Genomic DNA, 18,766 nt, shown 5'->3' on the forward strand with positions numbered 1-18,766 from the left:
TTCACTCTTTGGTACATTCTACCTTAGAAAAGCCAGATTAATTATGTAGATATCATGGTGTGTTTAACCACAAGTGAACTACTTTGTTAATTGGGTTTGGTCACTCACTGTGTAAGAAAACCACATTTATTTTTCTGGTGTGTTGTTTTGTTTACATTACCTACTAACTTCCTGAACTCTTCAATTCCAGTCTGTAATAAAGCAAAAGTAAATATATATATATTATTTTATTGAGGGAGCTAAGGCAAGTATTTTCACAAGGAAGTGGAAAATGTTTTTCATAGATTTGGAGCTTGTGCATTCATAGTCACTTGTGTAAATGGGCTCCTGAGATATCCTGAATGGAGTTTTCCTTATGCAGCCTCATTGTCCTCTTGGGTGGGAGAATTGGTCATCATGGAATCCCAGGACTGTGGGATCTGATGAAAAACTCAGTCTTGCTGCAAAAAGCACAGTCCCTACAGGAGGACTGCTAAATCTCTTGCTTACATACAAATCTCATGAGACATTATGGAACCAATACATCTGTAAATATTTTGATTTTGGGTGATAAGAAATACCAGCATTTCTTATTAAAAGCAGCTCTTATGAAAAATTAATATAACTGTAGATCCAGCTTTCTTTTGAAGCAGTTCTGCAATAGGGTTTTCATTCACTTCTTAATCCTCTCTCCCCCCCGCGAAAAAAAAAACCACCAAAAAACCACCCCCAAACAACCCACACCAACAAGGAAACTTAAAATAAAGCAAAAATAGGTGGGATTCTTGTAGTAGGTGTTTTCTTTTTCATGGACAGCTGATACAAACATGCTGTTGTACCTCTGTCTGCAATGTATCAAAATCTCCAGTTTGCCAGGAATGAAAATATATGAATGTCTCAGAGTCAAAGGGGGAAGGAGCTCAAGTAGTGATTTACAAGAAATAGGTGGCAGCTGTTGCCAGCAACACTGTGGAAGGTGTTTAGGCAGTCTTTGTCCCTAAGCGTCCAGCACAACCCTTGAGCCACATTCTGTAGCCACAGCAGGAAGATTTTGCTCAAGCTGCTCACTTCTGTTATTCACCCTTCCTGAAGTCTACAGCCTCTTTGTTGTTTCAAGTGTGCTCTAAAGCTTACATCAGAAATCCTTGCCCAGAGAGGGCACAGAAATGAATTGTTTTGTGACATGAGTATACGACTTCCTAAAACGAGAGGTTAGATTTGCTTCAGATTACATTTAAATATTTGGGCTTTAGGCTATCCTTGCTGTGCTCTGCCCGTGCTTTATGTTTTCCAGTTCTGTTTCTTCAGTTCCTTTTGCTTTTCCTTTGATTTAAACATGTTGCTATGTGTGCTTACTCAGTTTTTCTCCCTAGGCTTCAGCAGAGAATGCTGAAAAGTTTTCTTCTCTCTCTCTAAACCTCAGCTGAGTACATGGAAAGATCTTTATCCTTTCTTCTGGAAGGAGGAAAAGCACTGATAGTTAGAAGCCTCTTTTCCCTGCTGAAGCATTTCTCATCCAGGTTTTTAGCCTGCACCATTCTGGAATCAACCTTGCAGTGAGACATGCAGTGTTGGAACTGCCAGTCAACAAATATTTCAGTTGCTTTCTGATTACTCTAGGAAACTCAGTTCCCTTCCCTAGAAGGCCTGTGAATTTTCAATGTAGTGAGGAAGTCTTCAAGAAAATATTGAGAATGCGTTTTTGTGTGGACTAACCTCAGGGAATTAAATATATGTATATAAGAAATGCTTATTCCTTCATGCACTGCACAGATTTTATTGTTTGTTGATGTTGGGGGTTTTGTGTATATTGTGTCAAAGTTCAGCTGCTTGGACACTTCTATTGGTGTTGTTATGCTACTATGGATGAGCCTGGTGCTGGATGCTCTCCAATGCTTATTATCAGTGATTTTAGTGATCCTTAAGTTTCCACAAATCACATTTCTTTCAAATGGTGGATAAAGCTAATGTTATTTTATATTTAACATGTGCATATAAGAAAGTTGTTTAGCCTTTGCAGTTTGCTAGCGTTTGCCTTAATGAAATAAGAAAGTACAGCCATTAATTATATCTTGCAATAAATCTTTAACTAATATTACTGTAGTCCCTAAAGGACTTGTTGTTCAGAAAATCCTAAACCTTGTGTTGGTTTGGTAAAAATGAAGGATTATTGCAGACTTTTTCTCAAATATGATCCTGTTTCATAAGGACTTTTGAGGCATGAACCTGTCATTTCTTGCTGCATATGCATTGAGACACATGCTGTGTGTCATAAAGCCATACTGTGTGACCCAGAACAGTTTATCTGTTCTTTTTTGTTGAACTAAACGTCGATGCAATTGCAGTTTAAAAGTACAGCAGCTTTCTGATATGGTCAGTTCTAGAAAGATTTTAATATCTTTTTTTCACTCCCTTTAAAAAATAGAATTAAAAAAAAATTAAAAGCTTTTAAGTAATTCAGCTTTTGTTTTTCCTTTGTGTTTCACCAGTTGAAAAGATACAGAGCCAGTGGGATGAAGTGCATGGATACCTCCAAAGCTGGAAACAACAGCTTCAAGAGATGTTGAAGGATTCAACACAGTGGCTGGAAGCTAAACGAGAAGCTGAACAGGTTCTTGAACAAGCAAAAGCAAAGCTTGAGTCATGGAAAGAAATCTCCTACACTGTGGAAGCTTTGAAAAAGCAGAACGCAGAACTTAAGGTCACTACTGAGTATTAAAATATTTCCATTTGAGTTAATGAGATCATTAAAGAATATGTCCTCTGTTGTCCTCTAACTATGGACAATGTACACGGCAAAAAGCCTTCCATAGCAAATTAGAACAAAATTAAAGTCTAAAATATGTGTCACATATTCCTTGAATATGAAATTGGTCTTTACTTACCAGATATAACAAATATCTGGCTGATCTTGCTGGAGGAACACCTACCTTTTTAGCACAAGTATTTCACATCCCTTCTGTTCAACTACAGCCTTAGCAGCGCTGGTACTGCAGACTGGGAAATCATGTAGTATTGGTATGGCTGTCTTCGCTGCTAATGAAGCTGCATAGGTTTTCTGGAAGTAGTTGAGAAAACAGGGAAAAAAACCCAACTGTAGCAAACTATATGGATATATTTTGGAAATCAAGCATTTTAGATTTGCCACAAGATAATCTCACCAGATTCAACCTCGGCAGGGTTATTAACTGAAAAAATAAGCCTGAAATGGCTCCTCCTGTGATTTTAGCACATTGCCACATTATGGGTGCTAAAATGTGTTAACTTACATAGCTGAGCTATATGTCAGGTAGAAAATATTCTCTGTTGCATCAGTTTTTAAGTTTCTTATTATGGAAACAGTCATACTTTGGTGACATTCTTCATGAATAAATTTTGAGAACAGCAGTTTAAGATTAATAGTATCTCATTGTCTAATTGGGGAAAACCAAGATTAAAACCAACCAATCAATCAGCCTTTTAAGGTGAATCCTGCCTCTATGGGAAAAGAGTTGCACAAGTATTTTGTGATATATCCTCCTCTCCTGCCCACCAGATTTTTGTATTTTTTTTTTAACTCCTACCACTCAATTTTTGGTTAAAGTTTGTGGGCTTAGAGCAGTCTTATTTACACATCTGAATGGTAATGAACTGCTGTGAAGAGTTAATGGGGTCCTCATCAACATTTTACTGCCAGAGAAAGTATATGTATGTCCAACTTCATGATTGGTTCAGTTATCTCCATCATCAGTTATTGTATTTAGAAGTAGATACAAAATCTGCTGGTGTTTTAGCTTGCTTTTTTTTTCTTTTGCTTGCCTGAGCACAGAAATGTTCGTCAGCCCGTTGTTTTAGGGCTGAGCTAAGGTTAAGTTTTCTCATTTAAGATTGTACCATTTCTTGGGTCATTGCTTGGGAAGGGTAGATTATGGTAAACAAGGGCAATCACTCACTAATGTATTGGAAAGAGTTATGGATCATGTGTAGTACTGTCATTCATCAGCATAGAGGACTCCCATTTGTCACTGTCTTCCTGCAGAGATACAGCCCTGGCTTCTGCCCAGTGTTTGTTTTAAAAAAGGAAAAGCTTCAACAAAGTCAAAGCCTCAGCTCTGCAAAGACTCAATTAACAAAAAAACAATTCTGTGCAAGCACTGTCTTATGTAATAGTGTTGGAGTGTCTTATGTCTCGAACACAAATTTCTTAACTAGGAAAATAATCGAAATTATTGCTTTAGAAATGGATTTTTATCCACTTTTTTTACAAGAATATATGAAGTTGAGATGAGGTCCATCTAAGGGTATATGCTTTTTGAAAAAAAAAAAAGGGTTTTTTTGGATCAACATTATCCATTGAGAGAAATAAGAACATGCCATCTTCTCTTCCATCCCCAGAGTTCTAGAGAAAGAATACTAGTGTTCTTATGCACAGGATGCATCTCTACCTATAGAGTTTGGGAATGGAGACCTGCAGATTCTTTTGCCTCACTTTAGAAGCACTTGGGCTGTGTGTATCCTCAGCCATGCCCACCAGTCTGGATCCAGTGGGATGTGTTGTGTGAAGTTGCAGATGTTAATCTATAATTATAGTTTCAGTGTCACAGCTAGTCCATCATAATTCGTGCCCTCATGATGATATGAACATCAACAAGCTCTACTCTTCCAGGGTTGTTTACTTTCATTTATTTGGTTTTGCTTAGCCTTTCTTCTTCGAGTCTGGAAGAAATTCACCTCTGTCTTAGAGAATAGGGAGTAGGAGGGGTGGGGGAATTTATTTTCTTCTTTTTCCTTCTCCTTTTTGTATTTCTTTTGTGCCAGCCTTCCTAGAGGAATTATCTTTGTCTGCCAGAAATTCCTATTGTGTCAAATCCCTCATCAAAGTTTCTCAGATGTGACAGCATCAGCTGTTATGTTCATGCTTGAGATAAGGGGTCATGAAGTCTAAGGAAAATGGAAAATTTTTTTGAGCTAGCAGCTTTATGTTTCTGCTGTACAGTATTATCTAAACTAAAGGACCTAGAAATACATCAAGTTTTCAAAATAAATGCTTTCCAGGCTTCTGTGCCAAACACATATATTTTTCTGTCCCCTGAAGATGTAGAGTAAGTAGGCTGTCTTTTGGCTTGCTATTACACTGATGAAGAAGAAGCTGTCATTTCTATTCATTTTTTTTTTTGAGGGAAAGAGAGAGGTCAGTGCAAGACTTAAATAAATTCTTCAGACTTATTAATTTTGTCAGCTTTGTATCTCAACACAGCTTGGTGTGAGAAAGTAGTCACCAAGTGTTCTTCTGATTTGCTTGTTAAACACTGTAGGTCTGCCTAAAGACAGCTGAATCAATGTGTAAGTTCCTTTCTGCTCTAGGGGAACTTTTAATCAGTGCATGTGTTAATGCATTTCTGTTAGGGCATCCTTATACATGAGTACATGGTAAATTCAATAATACCAGTCTTTTGATTATTATTTTTTTATAATGCCAGCATAAAACAAAAATCTATAGCTGGCTTGTATTTGGCCACTAATGTTTTTAATAGAATTTGACAATTTTTTTTCTGACATTTAAAAGAGAAAAGTAAGCAGGTACTATAGCTAATACTTTAAAATATTATTCATTTGAATCAGAAATTAATTCAGAGTTAATTTGCTGAGAATTAAAACTTTTTTCTTCCATTCTATTTTTTTAGTTTGGTACTTGAGAATTAAACTGGTGTTAGGTGTGGGGAACCAGAATATGGCAATCTGGCCAATGGGAGTCTTTACCCATTAAGTCCTGGTTTTTATTGTTCATTAAGTGATGACTGCAGATGGGTAACTCAGCAGGCTGAAGGTTGTAGGTATATAAATAGTACGCAATCACACCTCAACTCCTTCCATCACCACGTCATCAGAACATAAGCTAGTGTAAAACGAACCTTTTCTCAATAGGATATTGAGCTTCTGTTTAAAAGAGGAGAAAAAAAAATTTAAAAAGCCACCAAAACCCCAAACCAAACAAAACTTCCAGGATTGCCTGTTCACTCCTTGACTCCTTGCTTTGGTCGGAGCTGGTAAAACATTTTCTCTCCCTCTGTACAACTTCATGTGGGAGGGCCAAAGTGAGGAGGAGGAAGGATGGGGACAATGTTTCATTCCTTTCCTTCTTTGACCACTTATTTCTTCATCTACACAGGAAATTAAACAGCAGCCTGATTACATCCTCTGCTCTGTTGGGACTCAAAAGGTCAGGCAGCCTCCCACTGGTGTGAACAGGGTGTGAACTTTATGTCCTGAATTTGTGGATAAGGCTGAGGCTGCCTTGCTTGCCTTTGTTGGTTTCTTGCAGGGTGGTAACTTACTAGAGACTCTTTTGCTGTTCCCTGTGCACCAAGATGAAAAACAAAATCAGCATTTTGTGGGTTTTTATTGTTCCAGGGCTGACAGTGTACTGCTTTGATTTTAGTAAAACAATCAAGTTCATGTTATTGACTATGTTGCAAACACTGAATTAGAATACCTTGATTAAAAAAATAAATTCTTTAAGTATATAAATAAAACAGGCTACTGATATACAGAAAAAGGACAGAACGACAGCCTGATTTTCCAGATTTGTGGTATATACCCAGAAAAGGATTATGTTGTACATACATATTGCTATATTTAAACTACTGTGCATCATTGATTTTGTTCCACTGGGCAATCCTGGGATAGAATAAAGTGAAGCTCTGATTTCATTACTTGTTTTAAATCGAGGGCTCTTAATTGCACAGACTTTATTCCTAATAACATCAACTAGTGTCTTCTAATTAAAAGTTTAAAATAAATTTATACCTAACTGACATGATAAATTCACGCTCTTAATTCTTTAAGCCTTTTAATAAACTCAGCAAATTCCAGTGATAACACTGACAAAACAAAGAGAATGCTTTAAAAAAAGAGTCAAAAAAAGTTAAGGCAATGAAGCATTTTCCTTTAAAGAAAAAAAAAAAAAAAACAAATGCGCTCTTAAGTAGCTAAAGATAAATGTAAAAGGGAAAAGAGGGAAAAAAAAAGGATGCCATGAATGTAATTCTGAAGTATACATTGCAGTCATGTAGGAAGACAGTTAATGGGCCTCTGGTGGGACAGACAGGTAAAACTTTTACCACAACACTTGGTTCTCAGTGCCTGCACACAGAGAAAAGTTGAAGCATGTGCTCCTCAAAGCTGTAGAAAAATTACGTATCAATTTCCAGTAAAATAGAAAATACAAATTGTTTCCATCAGCAAAGCTCTCTATATTCATAATTTCTTTCCTGAGTGATGACCTAGTGTTGTAGTGTCGGGAAGTTAATGGATTAATGTTGAAGTTAATGGTGAGAACAACACTTTTGGAAATAACCTTGTAACAGATCTTCCCTTTTTTTTTTTTTATTATAAAACAGGGTTTCAAATCTTTTATGAGGTCATTTTTATTCACATGAGTCTTGGCAAAAAGATCTTATTTTCAAAGTAAAGTTTACAGACCATCAATTTACAAGGCAGGCAAAATGTTATGGTAAATCTTCTGTATAAAGCAATGAACAGTCAGTCTGCTGTGATTCTTTGGCTGAGAAAAAAAATTACCTGCATTCCTGTGTAATTTTAAACAAAGAGAAAGGTAGAGTAAAACAAAGATGGATTGACCTAAATGTAGAATAGATACTTGCTATATAAGGTCTACAAAAATGAAATTATTCTTACTGTAGAATTTTTTTTAATTTTGTATTTTGTATATATATTATTATATTTATGTAAATATTAAAATTTGTATATTTACTGTATATCATTCTGGCAGGAAAGGAGCTCAGCTAGCAGACTGTTTCCAAAACAACCATCTGCCTGTACCATCCTCAAAGAAGTAGTAGTGGTTTTCCAGAAAATTATCATCTCTCCTGTCTATATCTCCTCACTCAGCAAAGGGAAATTACTTAAAAAAAATTTGTCTAGACAGCTTCATCTTAGGTGACCTTAACCATAACATGTTCAGATGGTTTTCAGGATTAGGGGTTCATAGGCTCCTCCTAATGTTTGACTGGTAGAAATAAGATCCCTTGTACAAAACAGATAAACAAGGTGCTGCCTTAGTACCTGAGGCTGTTTGGTGCACAGTGACTGAGTGATCTGCCCCTCTCATGAAGGAATAGCACAGGAAATGGAGGAAGTACCTGTTTTCAGTTTTAAATAATGGAGAGAACCTAGAGATGGTGAAATAGCCCTTTAACAGGTAAGAGTTTGGGGGAAAAATCAACCCCCCCCCGCCAAAATTCCATTTGGACTATGTTCAAAGATCTTAGTCCCAGTCTTAATCAAAATCACTTTACAGACCTTCTGAGATTAAAGCATAAACACATAAATTATTTATTTATTCTTAGAATTTAGACTCTTTCACTAGGGATTACATGTAAGTTCAGCTCTGTGTGGAGAATTCCTTATGTGAGTCAAAACAAGATTTCAAAAGGAACACTGCTTTGGGAGAATGAAGGGAAAAAAGCTATTTTTTTCTTCACAGGCATTTCCCGATTTATGTATTAAAGCACAACAATAAAGACAGTCAAGTCTTACTGTTTGTTTTTTGTCAATAGCTTCAAATGTTTACATGCAACTTACTATTTCTATTTGCAAATACAAACTGGTTTTCAACTTATGTTGTCCATTTTATTGGCTAGTTGGAGTCTCTCTAGTACAAAAGTACAAGTAGGCAATCAATTATCTTTTCTCTTTCATCTTGTTGTTACACATTATGGATTAAATATGCAGCTTCAGTGCATTTATATGGAAATTTGCTCTGAGAGAAAGACTAACAGGAAAGATGCATGGGAGCTGGCTGCTGGCTGAGTGAGTGCTCTGTATTTCCTGGCTTGCTTCTGCAGTGAGGCAGCTGGCCTAGGTGGAGAGGAGAAAGAAAGGAGAGGAGAAAGTGGGGAGGAAAGGGGGAAACAAAGAATGACCAAGATTTAAAAAGCTTTTTAGTATGAAGCATAAATTAGCATTATAAAGATATTAATAGGTTTACTGGTAGTATTTTGCTGTATTGCAAATTTAGTGCTGTTCCAGTAGATGGCACTAATTACATAAACAATTTGCTAAATGAATTAAATTTTAAAAAAACAACCTGAAAGCACAGGTAGTAATTGTCCAAATCAGTATTATTTCACAGTATAAAAAAGAAAATTAGTCAGAATATATGATTTCACTATATTTTCTATCCCAGTATAATTCAGTGTCACAAATAATTGTAGTTTCTATAATGCATAATAATGCATCCATCTATTTGTGTCTCAGAAAAGAATAATCAACATTCTAATCAGTGTTCATAAATTTGAGCTGTCACGTCTTTTCCAGCATTTAGAAGTTGGTTGCTTGGTCCTCTCAGAGTGTAGAAGTAGTCCTGTGGTCATATCACTAAAAGAATTTAAAACATTTAGAAAAACTGATTTTCATTTCCAGTAAATGTGAGGAAGGATATTTTTTCTTATTTTTTCTTTTTTTTTTTTTATATAGATGGTGTTAGTTATTCTGTTCCTTCTCTAATAATCATAACAATGTATGTGATCATTTTATGTTGCTCTGAGGATTATTCTTTCTTTCTCTTTTTACTTCAGCAATTTGCAAAAGAAATACGACAATGGCAAATAAATGTAGATGTGGCAAATGACATGGCACTTAAGCTGCTCCGTGATTATTCAGCAGATGACACCAGAAATGTACAACTGATGACAGATAGCATTAATGCATCGTGGGCTGCCATTAATAAAAGGTAGGATATAAGTTCTGTTATTAGATTTGTTGTTAAACGCCATTAATATTCATTGTCCAGCTTTGGTTGGAGATTATAGAAGATGTAACTTTTGCAAATGACGTGACTGTAGTGAGAAAGGATCATGACTCTTCTGTAGAAATTTTGGAAATATGTCTTTGGAATACCACTTAATTCTCGCAAAAAAAAAATTAGCTTCCTGCCAATTTTCTTCTGCTATTAACAGTTGCCAACTAACTTAAGCTGATAGGCTATATTTCAAGTATTTAAAATTGTTTCATATATCTGTACTATCTCCACATCACAATCACAATAGTGATTCTGACTCATAAACCAAATCTGAAAATGACAGGCACATCCTATTGAAGCAGGTTCAAAGTAGAAATGTTATCCTGTATATTTGAAGCAAATCTCTAGTCAAGAAAGTTTTTATTAAATCCTTGACCACATTCATGATTACAGTTCACAGGCTTTCAGTGTTTGGTTTAAATACCAATTCCTTATTAAAAGCAATTTTTTTTGCAGCTTGCCAACAAATTGTGAATCATCCAATATGCAATCTATAAGATTAGAACATGTTGCAGTAAAAATTACTTTCTTTGTAGTAGTAAAAGAGTTTTAAACCACTACACATGAGATTAGATGTGTAAAAATTATATGAAAGTTTTTCATCAGTATCTTGGATTAAGCTTTATAGTTTATAACTCAAACTAGAAATGAATTAGATCTTAACATGCTTTTAATTAAAGTCCATGAACAAGGCCAGAAAAGACAGTTTAGCTAAATATGCAGTAAATTCAGTAGATCTTCTTGCATAATGGCAGTTACTTAAATCACTGATGACTACAGAAGTTTAATGCCACTTTTTGTTTAATTTGAAGTTCATATGAACGAGTCAATTTAGCAGCATTTTTTCCAAAGCAAATTTACCACTGACTTAAGACCCTGTTCAAATGAGAGAAGGGATACTATTGATGTCCTCTAAAAGAAAGGCATACAGTAATTTGAAAGCTTTTTATTTTTAATTAAACTGAGATTTTAGTATAAACATTCCACTTATACCTGCTTGCATTTCTCCTGTCATAGTAGTAGCCATTTTAGCTTTATTAGAAGTAGGCATATTTTTAAGAAAAAATGTTTTGCTCACTGTGGCCTGAGAAGCAGTTTGGGGGGACTGTCTCTTGCTGGATGAGAAAGGCTGGGAGTCTAATTCTCAAAACCTTTCTCCATGAGTAGATAAAACCATCAGCTCAGAAGGATCAGACATGAGAACCAAAGGAAAGTGCTTTTGTCTGTATTTAGAACAACAGCCCCTGCTTGGTGAGAAGTCCAGGATCTGTGTGTAGCTGCTGTGGATGCTCTGTATTAATTGTAGCTAAGGGTGCATCTTTAAATCTGTTAATGCCTCAGGCACAAGCCCCGGTGTGTCTAATGTTGCCCAAAGATGAGAATTGTCATTCTTGTGTGGACTCTGCAAAGTATTAGGCTAAGAGAAAGTACAAATGCAAGCTTCTATAAAATGCACAGACATGTTAGATGAATTACTGTAGTAAATATTTTCTGTCTAAGAAGAGAGCTGGTTAGGTGACTGAATTGACATTTCCCTTTAAGAAGTACAAAAAGGTAGGAATAAGTATGAACTGTGAAACGAGTATCCTAGTTTTTGATTGTATGATGTTGCTATATTTCTAACATATTTTTAATTTAGTGTTTTGTATACGACTTTTGTAAGTTCATGATTTGGGAACTTGAAAAAGAAGCATGCTGCAAACAGTAGTTGATAAGCTTCTCTAAGGGCTGGATCACATTTTTATTGGTCTTTTGTGAGACTGATAAATATGGACATACTAAGGCATCAAGTCAGCATAAGACTTTTACTTGGAAGATTTTCTGCACATGTAGATTTTTTTAGGTTTCTTTGAAGCACTAGTCAGGCATTTTGCTCATGCAGCAGCTCCTGAGAGAGGTATTGAAAAAATGTTCTAAATTTCTGGAGGGATTTAAAAGCCATGTAGATGTGAGACTTAGGGACATGGTTTACAGGTGGGTTCAGCAGCATTGGGTTAAGGGTTTCACTTGATGATTTCTGAGGTCTTTTCCAACCTAAATGATCCTTTTGTTAAACAGACCTGTGGAAGAGATAATGAAGCCCACGGGCCTTAGGATGACTTAAATGCCAATTTGTTCTGGTTTTTGGGGGAGGATTTCACTTTGGGTTTTTTGCCCTGCTCCTATGCTTCAACTCGTCAGCTTTCAGGTTATTGCACAGAGAAAAAGAAAAGGGAGTGGGGGGGGGGGGGTATGGATTTGGGGATCTTTTGAACTGTAAGAGAATATTTACTCAGTAGAAATGAAACTTGTGAACTGTTTTGCCCCAGTCTTCAAGAAAGACTAGTTTTACACTCAGATGTGTATGCAGTGATTTCAGATATATCCGTGTGTGTTATTTGCATCTAGACAATGAATAGTGATCTGATAACTTGCTCACCTCACAGTGATGTAGAAATAGATTCCAAATTATGTTCTTGACCATTTCTCCAGTATTTTACAAGCAGTTTTATCACTTTTTATGCAGGTCTTAGGTGCCAACAGGAAATATTCAGCTAAAGATTTTGCTTTCTTCTCTCTATATTGCTAAGTTAAATGGCCTAATTATTTTGCGAATATTTTCTTTTAAAAATTAAGAGTTGCTTACATTTTTTTGAACTGGTTTTCCTTTAACCTGTCATTAACATCAGAATTTTGTGTCAGTGTAAAAAAAAGTGAAACCTCCTTTTCCATGAACCAGTTTACTATGACAACAGGCAGGCAACCAGTAGTAAAATTCCACTTTGCCTGTTGGTAATAGTTGCCAAAGCAAGTAGTTCAGTCATTCAGGCAACATCTGCTAGCTCGTGTTTTGTTTTGCTTAAGTAGATTTGCAGCTGATTGCTGTGTGTTTACCCTTTGCCTTACTGTTGTGTTTTATAGCATTGAGCTATAACCAGGACCTGTCTAAGTCCTTTAAGAGACAAGCTGGTGAATGCTTGGTGGTTGCTTCCCTTTTTTTCACTTGACACTTTTTAATTTTTGCTTTTGTTGTTGATACTGCAAAGATACACTAAAAAGCACATGAACTGATCACTTGGGCAAAAGCCAGAGTGACTTGTAAACAGGTCTCTTCTTCTTTAGAAGCATTGACTTTCCAAGAAATAGCCATATTATTTAAGCTGAAGCAATGAAAGAGAAAGTGATCTCTATTGCTTGCGTTAAGAAAAATAAATCTAACAGCTGAACTGAAGTCTTCTCAAGAGGGAAAGGAGGGCAATGATAGAAGCAACCATTAGAAATTTGCTATATAAAAAAATGTTTGTTATGGTAGTATTATTTTACCTCCTTTTGTGGGCAGACACATTTTATGTGAATTACCATATAAAAGCATCAACAGTTGCTTGTAGTTTCCTTTCCTGTGAATCCACCAAATGTGTTAAATATCATTAGCTTAAATATTAATCTAAAAATGGACTTAGATCTTTCTCAATGGAGAGTCAATTATGGAAAATTATTGCATCACATACTCTGAGAATTGTTTAGGATTCCAAGCCACCACTGTGTAATAGACATCTTCAAATATTAGCATCACCCATCAGTTCTGTTGTCAAGCTCAGTGGAGGTCAGGCCAGGTCAGTAGATGTTGGGAGCTTTCACTGCTCAAGATGCTTTTTTGGCTCCTGAGACAATATAGAGGACACACAACAACCTAAACATAAAAAGCAACTTTCTTCTCCCCACTACAAAGTATAAACAGTGAAGAATCAGTGTAGGGAGAGGCTAGGAGATGTGTTTCTAAACCTGTTTGAAAGACCTAAGGTACCAACTCCCATATTTAACTAAGAATGGTGCTAATTCTCTAATGGAGCCAGTTGTATAAACACCTTGATTTTGCACGTCAGCTGGACAGTATAAAATGCAAATGGCCAAACAAACTAAGGACATAAACAGTACATAAGTATGATGCATATCTCCTTCATACGTAAATGCATAATAAAACAGTAATTCTAAGTGTGAAAAAGGTCAAAAGCTAAATTTGGGTTTTCAGCAGCAAACTATTCCTAATCAGCTGTTGCTTGTCATAAAAATACAATTTTTAGAATCTAGCATTTATCTACACATGAATTTTGTAAGTATGATTTTGTTACCTGCACAGAAAGAGCTCAATCATTCTGCTGCAGACAGGTTTTCTTAATATACTCTACCTGTCCTAACACTACATTACTTTATGTTACTTGTGGAAATAATCACATTTGCTTTACAGTTGTATTGCATTGTGGGTGAGAAAAACTGCATTTACACAGAAGCAGCAGCCAGAAGTGTGAATTGTCTTGAGTTATACTGAAGATTCATAGTTGGTTTCAGTACCTAGACTGTTTCTAGGAGCCATCTCTGAGAAGCTTATCTGCTCATTTTGGCTCAGACTGCTCAAGTCAAGCAGCAAAGAATTCGCAGTCTCCAAGCAAACTCATCCTTCCCCTTTCCATTCTCCTGCTGTTTGGAAGCTTGGTTCACATTCCTAAAATCTGTATAGAGCCATGAGTATGAGCAGCTCCAAAAATTCTCTGTGAGGGCAACTTTGTGGCCATGGGAATCTTGTTTACATGAGAAGTCTGTTTACACATCTGTGCCTGCAGTTGTTGTCCTGGCTATAGAGCTGCATTCGTGGGGGTGTGAGCAAGAAATCCTTGCAAATGTGACTTTAGATGAACATGAAGAATGTCATTTTCTGATGTAAATTTATTTTTTCCCCAAAAAAATATTATGATAATTTTTATTCTTATCATCGTGCTGTGGTGATTTATTGATTGGTTTTCAATATAATTTTGCCAGGCTCAGGAAAATAGACATGAAGAGAGACTGCTTCTTTACAACCAACATGTCATGATGAAGCTTGTTATTTACACCAGTTTAGCAATGGATTCTAATTTAAAATTGCATAGTCTGGTGGAAAATATTGAATGAAATTGTAGGGCAATTCTTTTGTTTTGTGAGAGATGTTGATAATATATTTATCTTTATTGCCTTCATATTTAAAGAAGAAATTTTCAGTCTAGATGTTTGTCGGATGCTGCCTTTGAGAATTTCTCTTGGTTTTAAATCTTTAAGGCCCTAAGTACTTCATCAGTAAAACTAGTCACACTAAATGAATCTCTTTGATCTGAGATATCGCAGTCAAAATTATGTCAAGGACCAAATAATTTTGTATGTCAACACGTTTATTTTGAAGAACTAATGTATTTCTGTTGACTATGATTTTGAACAAAAGAGACAAAGTCTTCAAAAAAGCATTTATTCTGGAACTCTTCTGAAAAGTCTGAATTTTATATGGAGTCTTTATGTTTTTCTTATTAGAGAACTGGACATAAGAAGCCTTTCATTTTCATGAAACTAATTTGTCAGTAAAGCACTCCACACTTCTCAGAAGTTACTCTCCAGCAGAGTTAGGAAACTCTAAAGAAAAACTCTGTATTTGCTGCTTGTGATGCAAAAATATTAAGCCTTTTGTGTTTAGAATATGGATGTCTTTAAAGATACCTAAAAGTGGTTTTCAGACAAAAGATTAAAGTATTTTTTGTTATCTGTGTTCCATTCTGTTACCTTTATTTTAAATCCTCAGAAAAGGACTGTAAGAAGGGTCAGAATGGCATGGTTTTGATGCTTTAATTTGTTATGTTTATTGGTTTATGTTTTACTTATATCATTTCTTAATATATCCATTTTTAAAAGCACACCTAAAAAAACCATTTGGAGCAGAGGGATTATTTTATGATGATAAATAAAAGAGAGGTAACCTATTTGAAAGACAATCTACTAACTGCCTGCAATCTCGAACAACTTTTTAGGTACAAAATATAATATCAGTCTTACCAGCAATGACATCAGTCAACAATGCTTTACTATTTTTTCTTCCTAATATCCCTCAGAATAATGACATTTCATCACATATAAGAAAAAAAATTGTAAAAAGAAGTAAATGAAGCTGCCAGATGAAGCTCATATAATCAGATCTAGAAAGTCAGCTGCTTATATTCTAGTTTAATCTTAGTTCTCCACTCAGGTGACAGTACTTCTTTGTGCAGTGTTGACATCAGTATGTGGATCCAAGATGAGAATTCAGTTGATGGTAGTGACTGTTTTTGGCTCATTTTTTGAGAAGACAGTCTTGGATATGCTTTCAAAATGCTGGTAGGGTGCACTGAAAAGACAATGTTACCCAGAATACTGTGTGATTCATCATTTCCACCTTTGTGAACATATTCCTGTGATTTTTGAGAAACTCTTTTACAATTATAAGAAGGAAAGGTTCTTGAGTTATTTCAGGAGAAGGAAGCATCAGTAATACAATATTTGACAGAAGGATCTATGGATCTTTGTGACTTCAGGGACATGTTTCTTAAAAATTTTAGATGAGTCTAAAAATACTAAATTGTCCCACCACTTGAATATATATATATATAGTCTAGTATCTTTATCTCTTCCAGAAAGGCAATAGATCATCTGTAAGTCTGCTAAGTCCTCCCACAGACAAACAGAAATGACCTCACAGAGAAAAATGTTGCTGTTTTTAAATTAAATAGTGCTTTTTTTGTCTGTTCCACAAAGGATTTGCTCAGATTTCTAGACACCATGAATTCAGCTCATTGAGAGTTTAGTTGTTTTGGGTTTAAAATCACAGAATCACAGAATATTCTGAGTTTGATGGTACCCACAAAGATTATCCAGTCCAACTCTTAAATGAATGGTTTATACAGGGATGGAACCCATGACCTTGGTGTTATTAGCACCATGCTTTAACTGTAATCCAGTATTAATTATTTAATTGTACACAATTCAAAAGGAAAATAGGACTGGCATTTTGCAAAGAGGCCATCAGTTTCCAATAGTGTGAGCAAGTTACCAACAGAAACTAAGCAAGAAACAGGCTGAGAAGACCATTCCTTATTACTCAAACTCTTGCTATTTTTTTTTTTCCTCATTTTTGGTTTTTACTTTGGTCTTGATTAAAACAAAATTCTGTTTCTTTGTTCATGATTACTGTGTGTTAAATGCTCTTTACTCCCTTCTGTTGAAAATGAGGACATTTCTCATATTAAAGGGAAATTCAACTGGACAAAACCATTGAATAGTTTATGGAACAGAATTCTAAAGGGAGAGCAGTTTTGTGGACAAACTTGAATCATAACTGGAACTTAATGTGGGTATGTCAAGGAAATGCTCCATTTGAGAAATATTCCCCTTTTGCATCTGCAGGAGATGCAGGAGGAGCAAGGTACTAAGGAAGACTAAGTTTGATTTTGTGAGAGAAAAACAGAAATGTCAATTTTTGTTCCCATCTCATTAGAAAACTAAGACAAATGTGTTGTTCTTTCTCTTAAAGGTGAGATTTTTAGAAGTAATTAGAGAATTTTAGTTTCTGTTTGAACAAGAACAGAAGCTAATGCTCTGTGCCCTGAAAGTCTAACCTTAAATCTATTTCCTATTAGTCTGTAGATAAATTAACAAACTATAGCAAACTGATCATTGCTCTCATTCAAAGCTCATGAAATAAATGAATGTCTTTCCATTCCCCTCAATAGACTTCTTATCAGGCTTCATATCCTTTAAAACAAATTGAACAGAAATTAATAAAGTTGATGGACTTGAGCAGAGTGCCAGGAAAAGGAATTTGACCTCAGTTGCTTATTTTTTTTTTCCCTGGTGTTTTCCCTGTATTTTGGTATTTCTTCAGCTGTTGTGCAGGCAGTCTAAGCTTTGCCCTCCCTGGCTTGTCAGTCATGCTTGAAACTGAGGATAATTCAGTCTGCTATTAACGCTTAGTCTCTCTTTGGAAGTTACCACCAAATGTGTCAAGTTGACAATGGCAGCGCTTGTCTTTTTTGTGTGGCTGTTGTTTAGCTGTGACTGAAATGCCAATCACATGCTTTTATATAAAGTCACAAAGAAATCAACAAGTAACAAATCCCCATTGGTCCTGATGAGGATCAGTGGTACTGGAGGCTGATGGTCGTGACTCTTGCTGACCAAGGCAGAGATCTGGGGAAGTGGCAATACAGAGGGCAGAATGGAAAGCAGTAGAATTAGCAACAGGGTTTTCTTGCATGTCCTAGAATAGATGTGGTGAGAAATCACTGAGAGGTGAGATTAAACTGGTAGATCTTGAGGATAGAGCATTTATGGTGTGTCTGATACAGGTGCATAAAATAGGAAACAGTAAGCAAGCAAGGAATTTGTGAAAAGGAAAAGATCAGTAGGTTCATCTTGTTTATCTTCCAGTATCAATTACATTTTGACCAATACCCCAAATTTAACTGACCTATGATAATTCCCTGACACATTCAATAAATGCATAGCACTTCCCCAGCTACTAAGCTTTACATCTCCCACAAACTATAAAAAATATTATCTTCTGCAAATGATAAGAAATAATAGCTCTTGGAACTATCACTCCAGCTGGCATTTCTGCAGATTCTTCCTTTCTGCAAGACACACAATCAGTTACATATCTGAGATATATCTGCTTAAGCATAATAGTGCCTTGTGGCAGTGCATTATATGGGTCCACTTTGTGGTATATTTTTATCTGCTTAAAATGTGCTATGTATTTCTGAGGTTCCATTTGTTTAATTGACACAGGGTATGGTAAAAGCAAAGTTTTATGAAGTGCCTACAGGGCCAAGCTTGCAACACCCAGTTTCCACTTTCTGCATTTTATCTTATTAATATTATATATTATCTATAGTCTTTTCTTCTTTTCTCTTTTCTTTTCTTTTCTTTTCTTTTCTTTTTCTTTTCTCTTTTCTTTTCTCTTTTGTTTTCTTTCCTTTCCTTTTCTCTTTCCTTTCCTTTTCTCTTTTCCTTCCTTTTCTCTTTTTTTTTCTTTTCTTTCCTTTTCTTTTCCTTTTTTCTTTTTTTCCTTTCCTTTTCTTTTCCTTTTTTCTTTTTTTCCTTTCCTTTCCTTTTCCTTTTTTCTTTTTTTCCTTTCCTTTCCTTTCCTTTCCTTTCCTTTCCTTTCCTTTCCTT

General features: G+C 35.6%; 1 protein-coding gene across 11 annotated transcripts in view; it reads left to right on the plus strand.

Annotated features, from left to right (window-relative positions):
- DMD (dystrophin) overlaps positions 1–18,766 on the plus strand; it is a 1,181,561-nt gene that overhangs the window by 909,234 nt on the left and 253,561 nt on the right. For all 11 annotated transcript variants that reach the window (XM_042035506.1, XM_042035543.1, XM_042035536.1 and 8 more), the window contains 2 exons: positions 2,469–2,680; positions 9,558–9,712. In XM_042035506.1, coding sequence (XP_041891440.1) covers positions 2,469–2,680; positions 9,558–9,712 — 367 coding nt within the window. The remainder of the gene's footprint in view (positions 1–2,468; positions 2,681–9,557; positions 9,713–18,766) is intronic.

Source organism: Corvus kubaryi, unplaced genomic scaffold (genome assembly GCF_017639235.1).
Source record: "Corvus kubaryi isolate FWS band 111438036 unplaced genomic scaffold, C.kubaryi_AGA036_p1.0 133, whole genome shotgun sequence".
NCBI classification, from domain to species: Eukaryota; Metazoa; Chordata; class Aves; order Passeriformes; family Corvidae; genus Corvus; species Corvus kubaryi.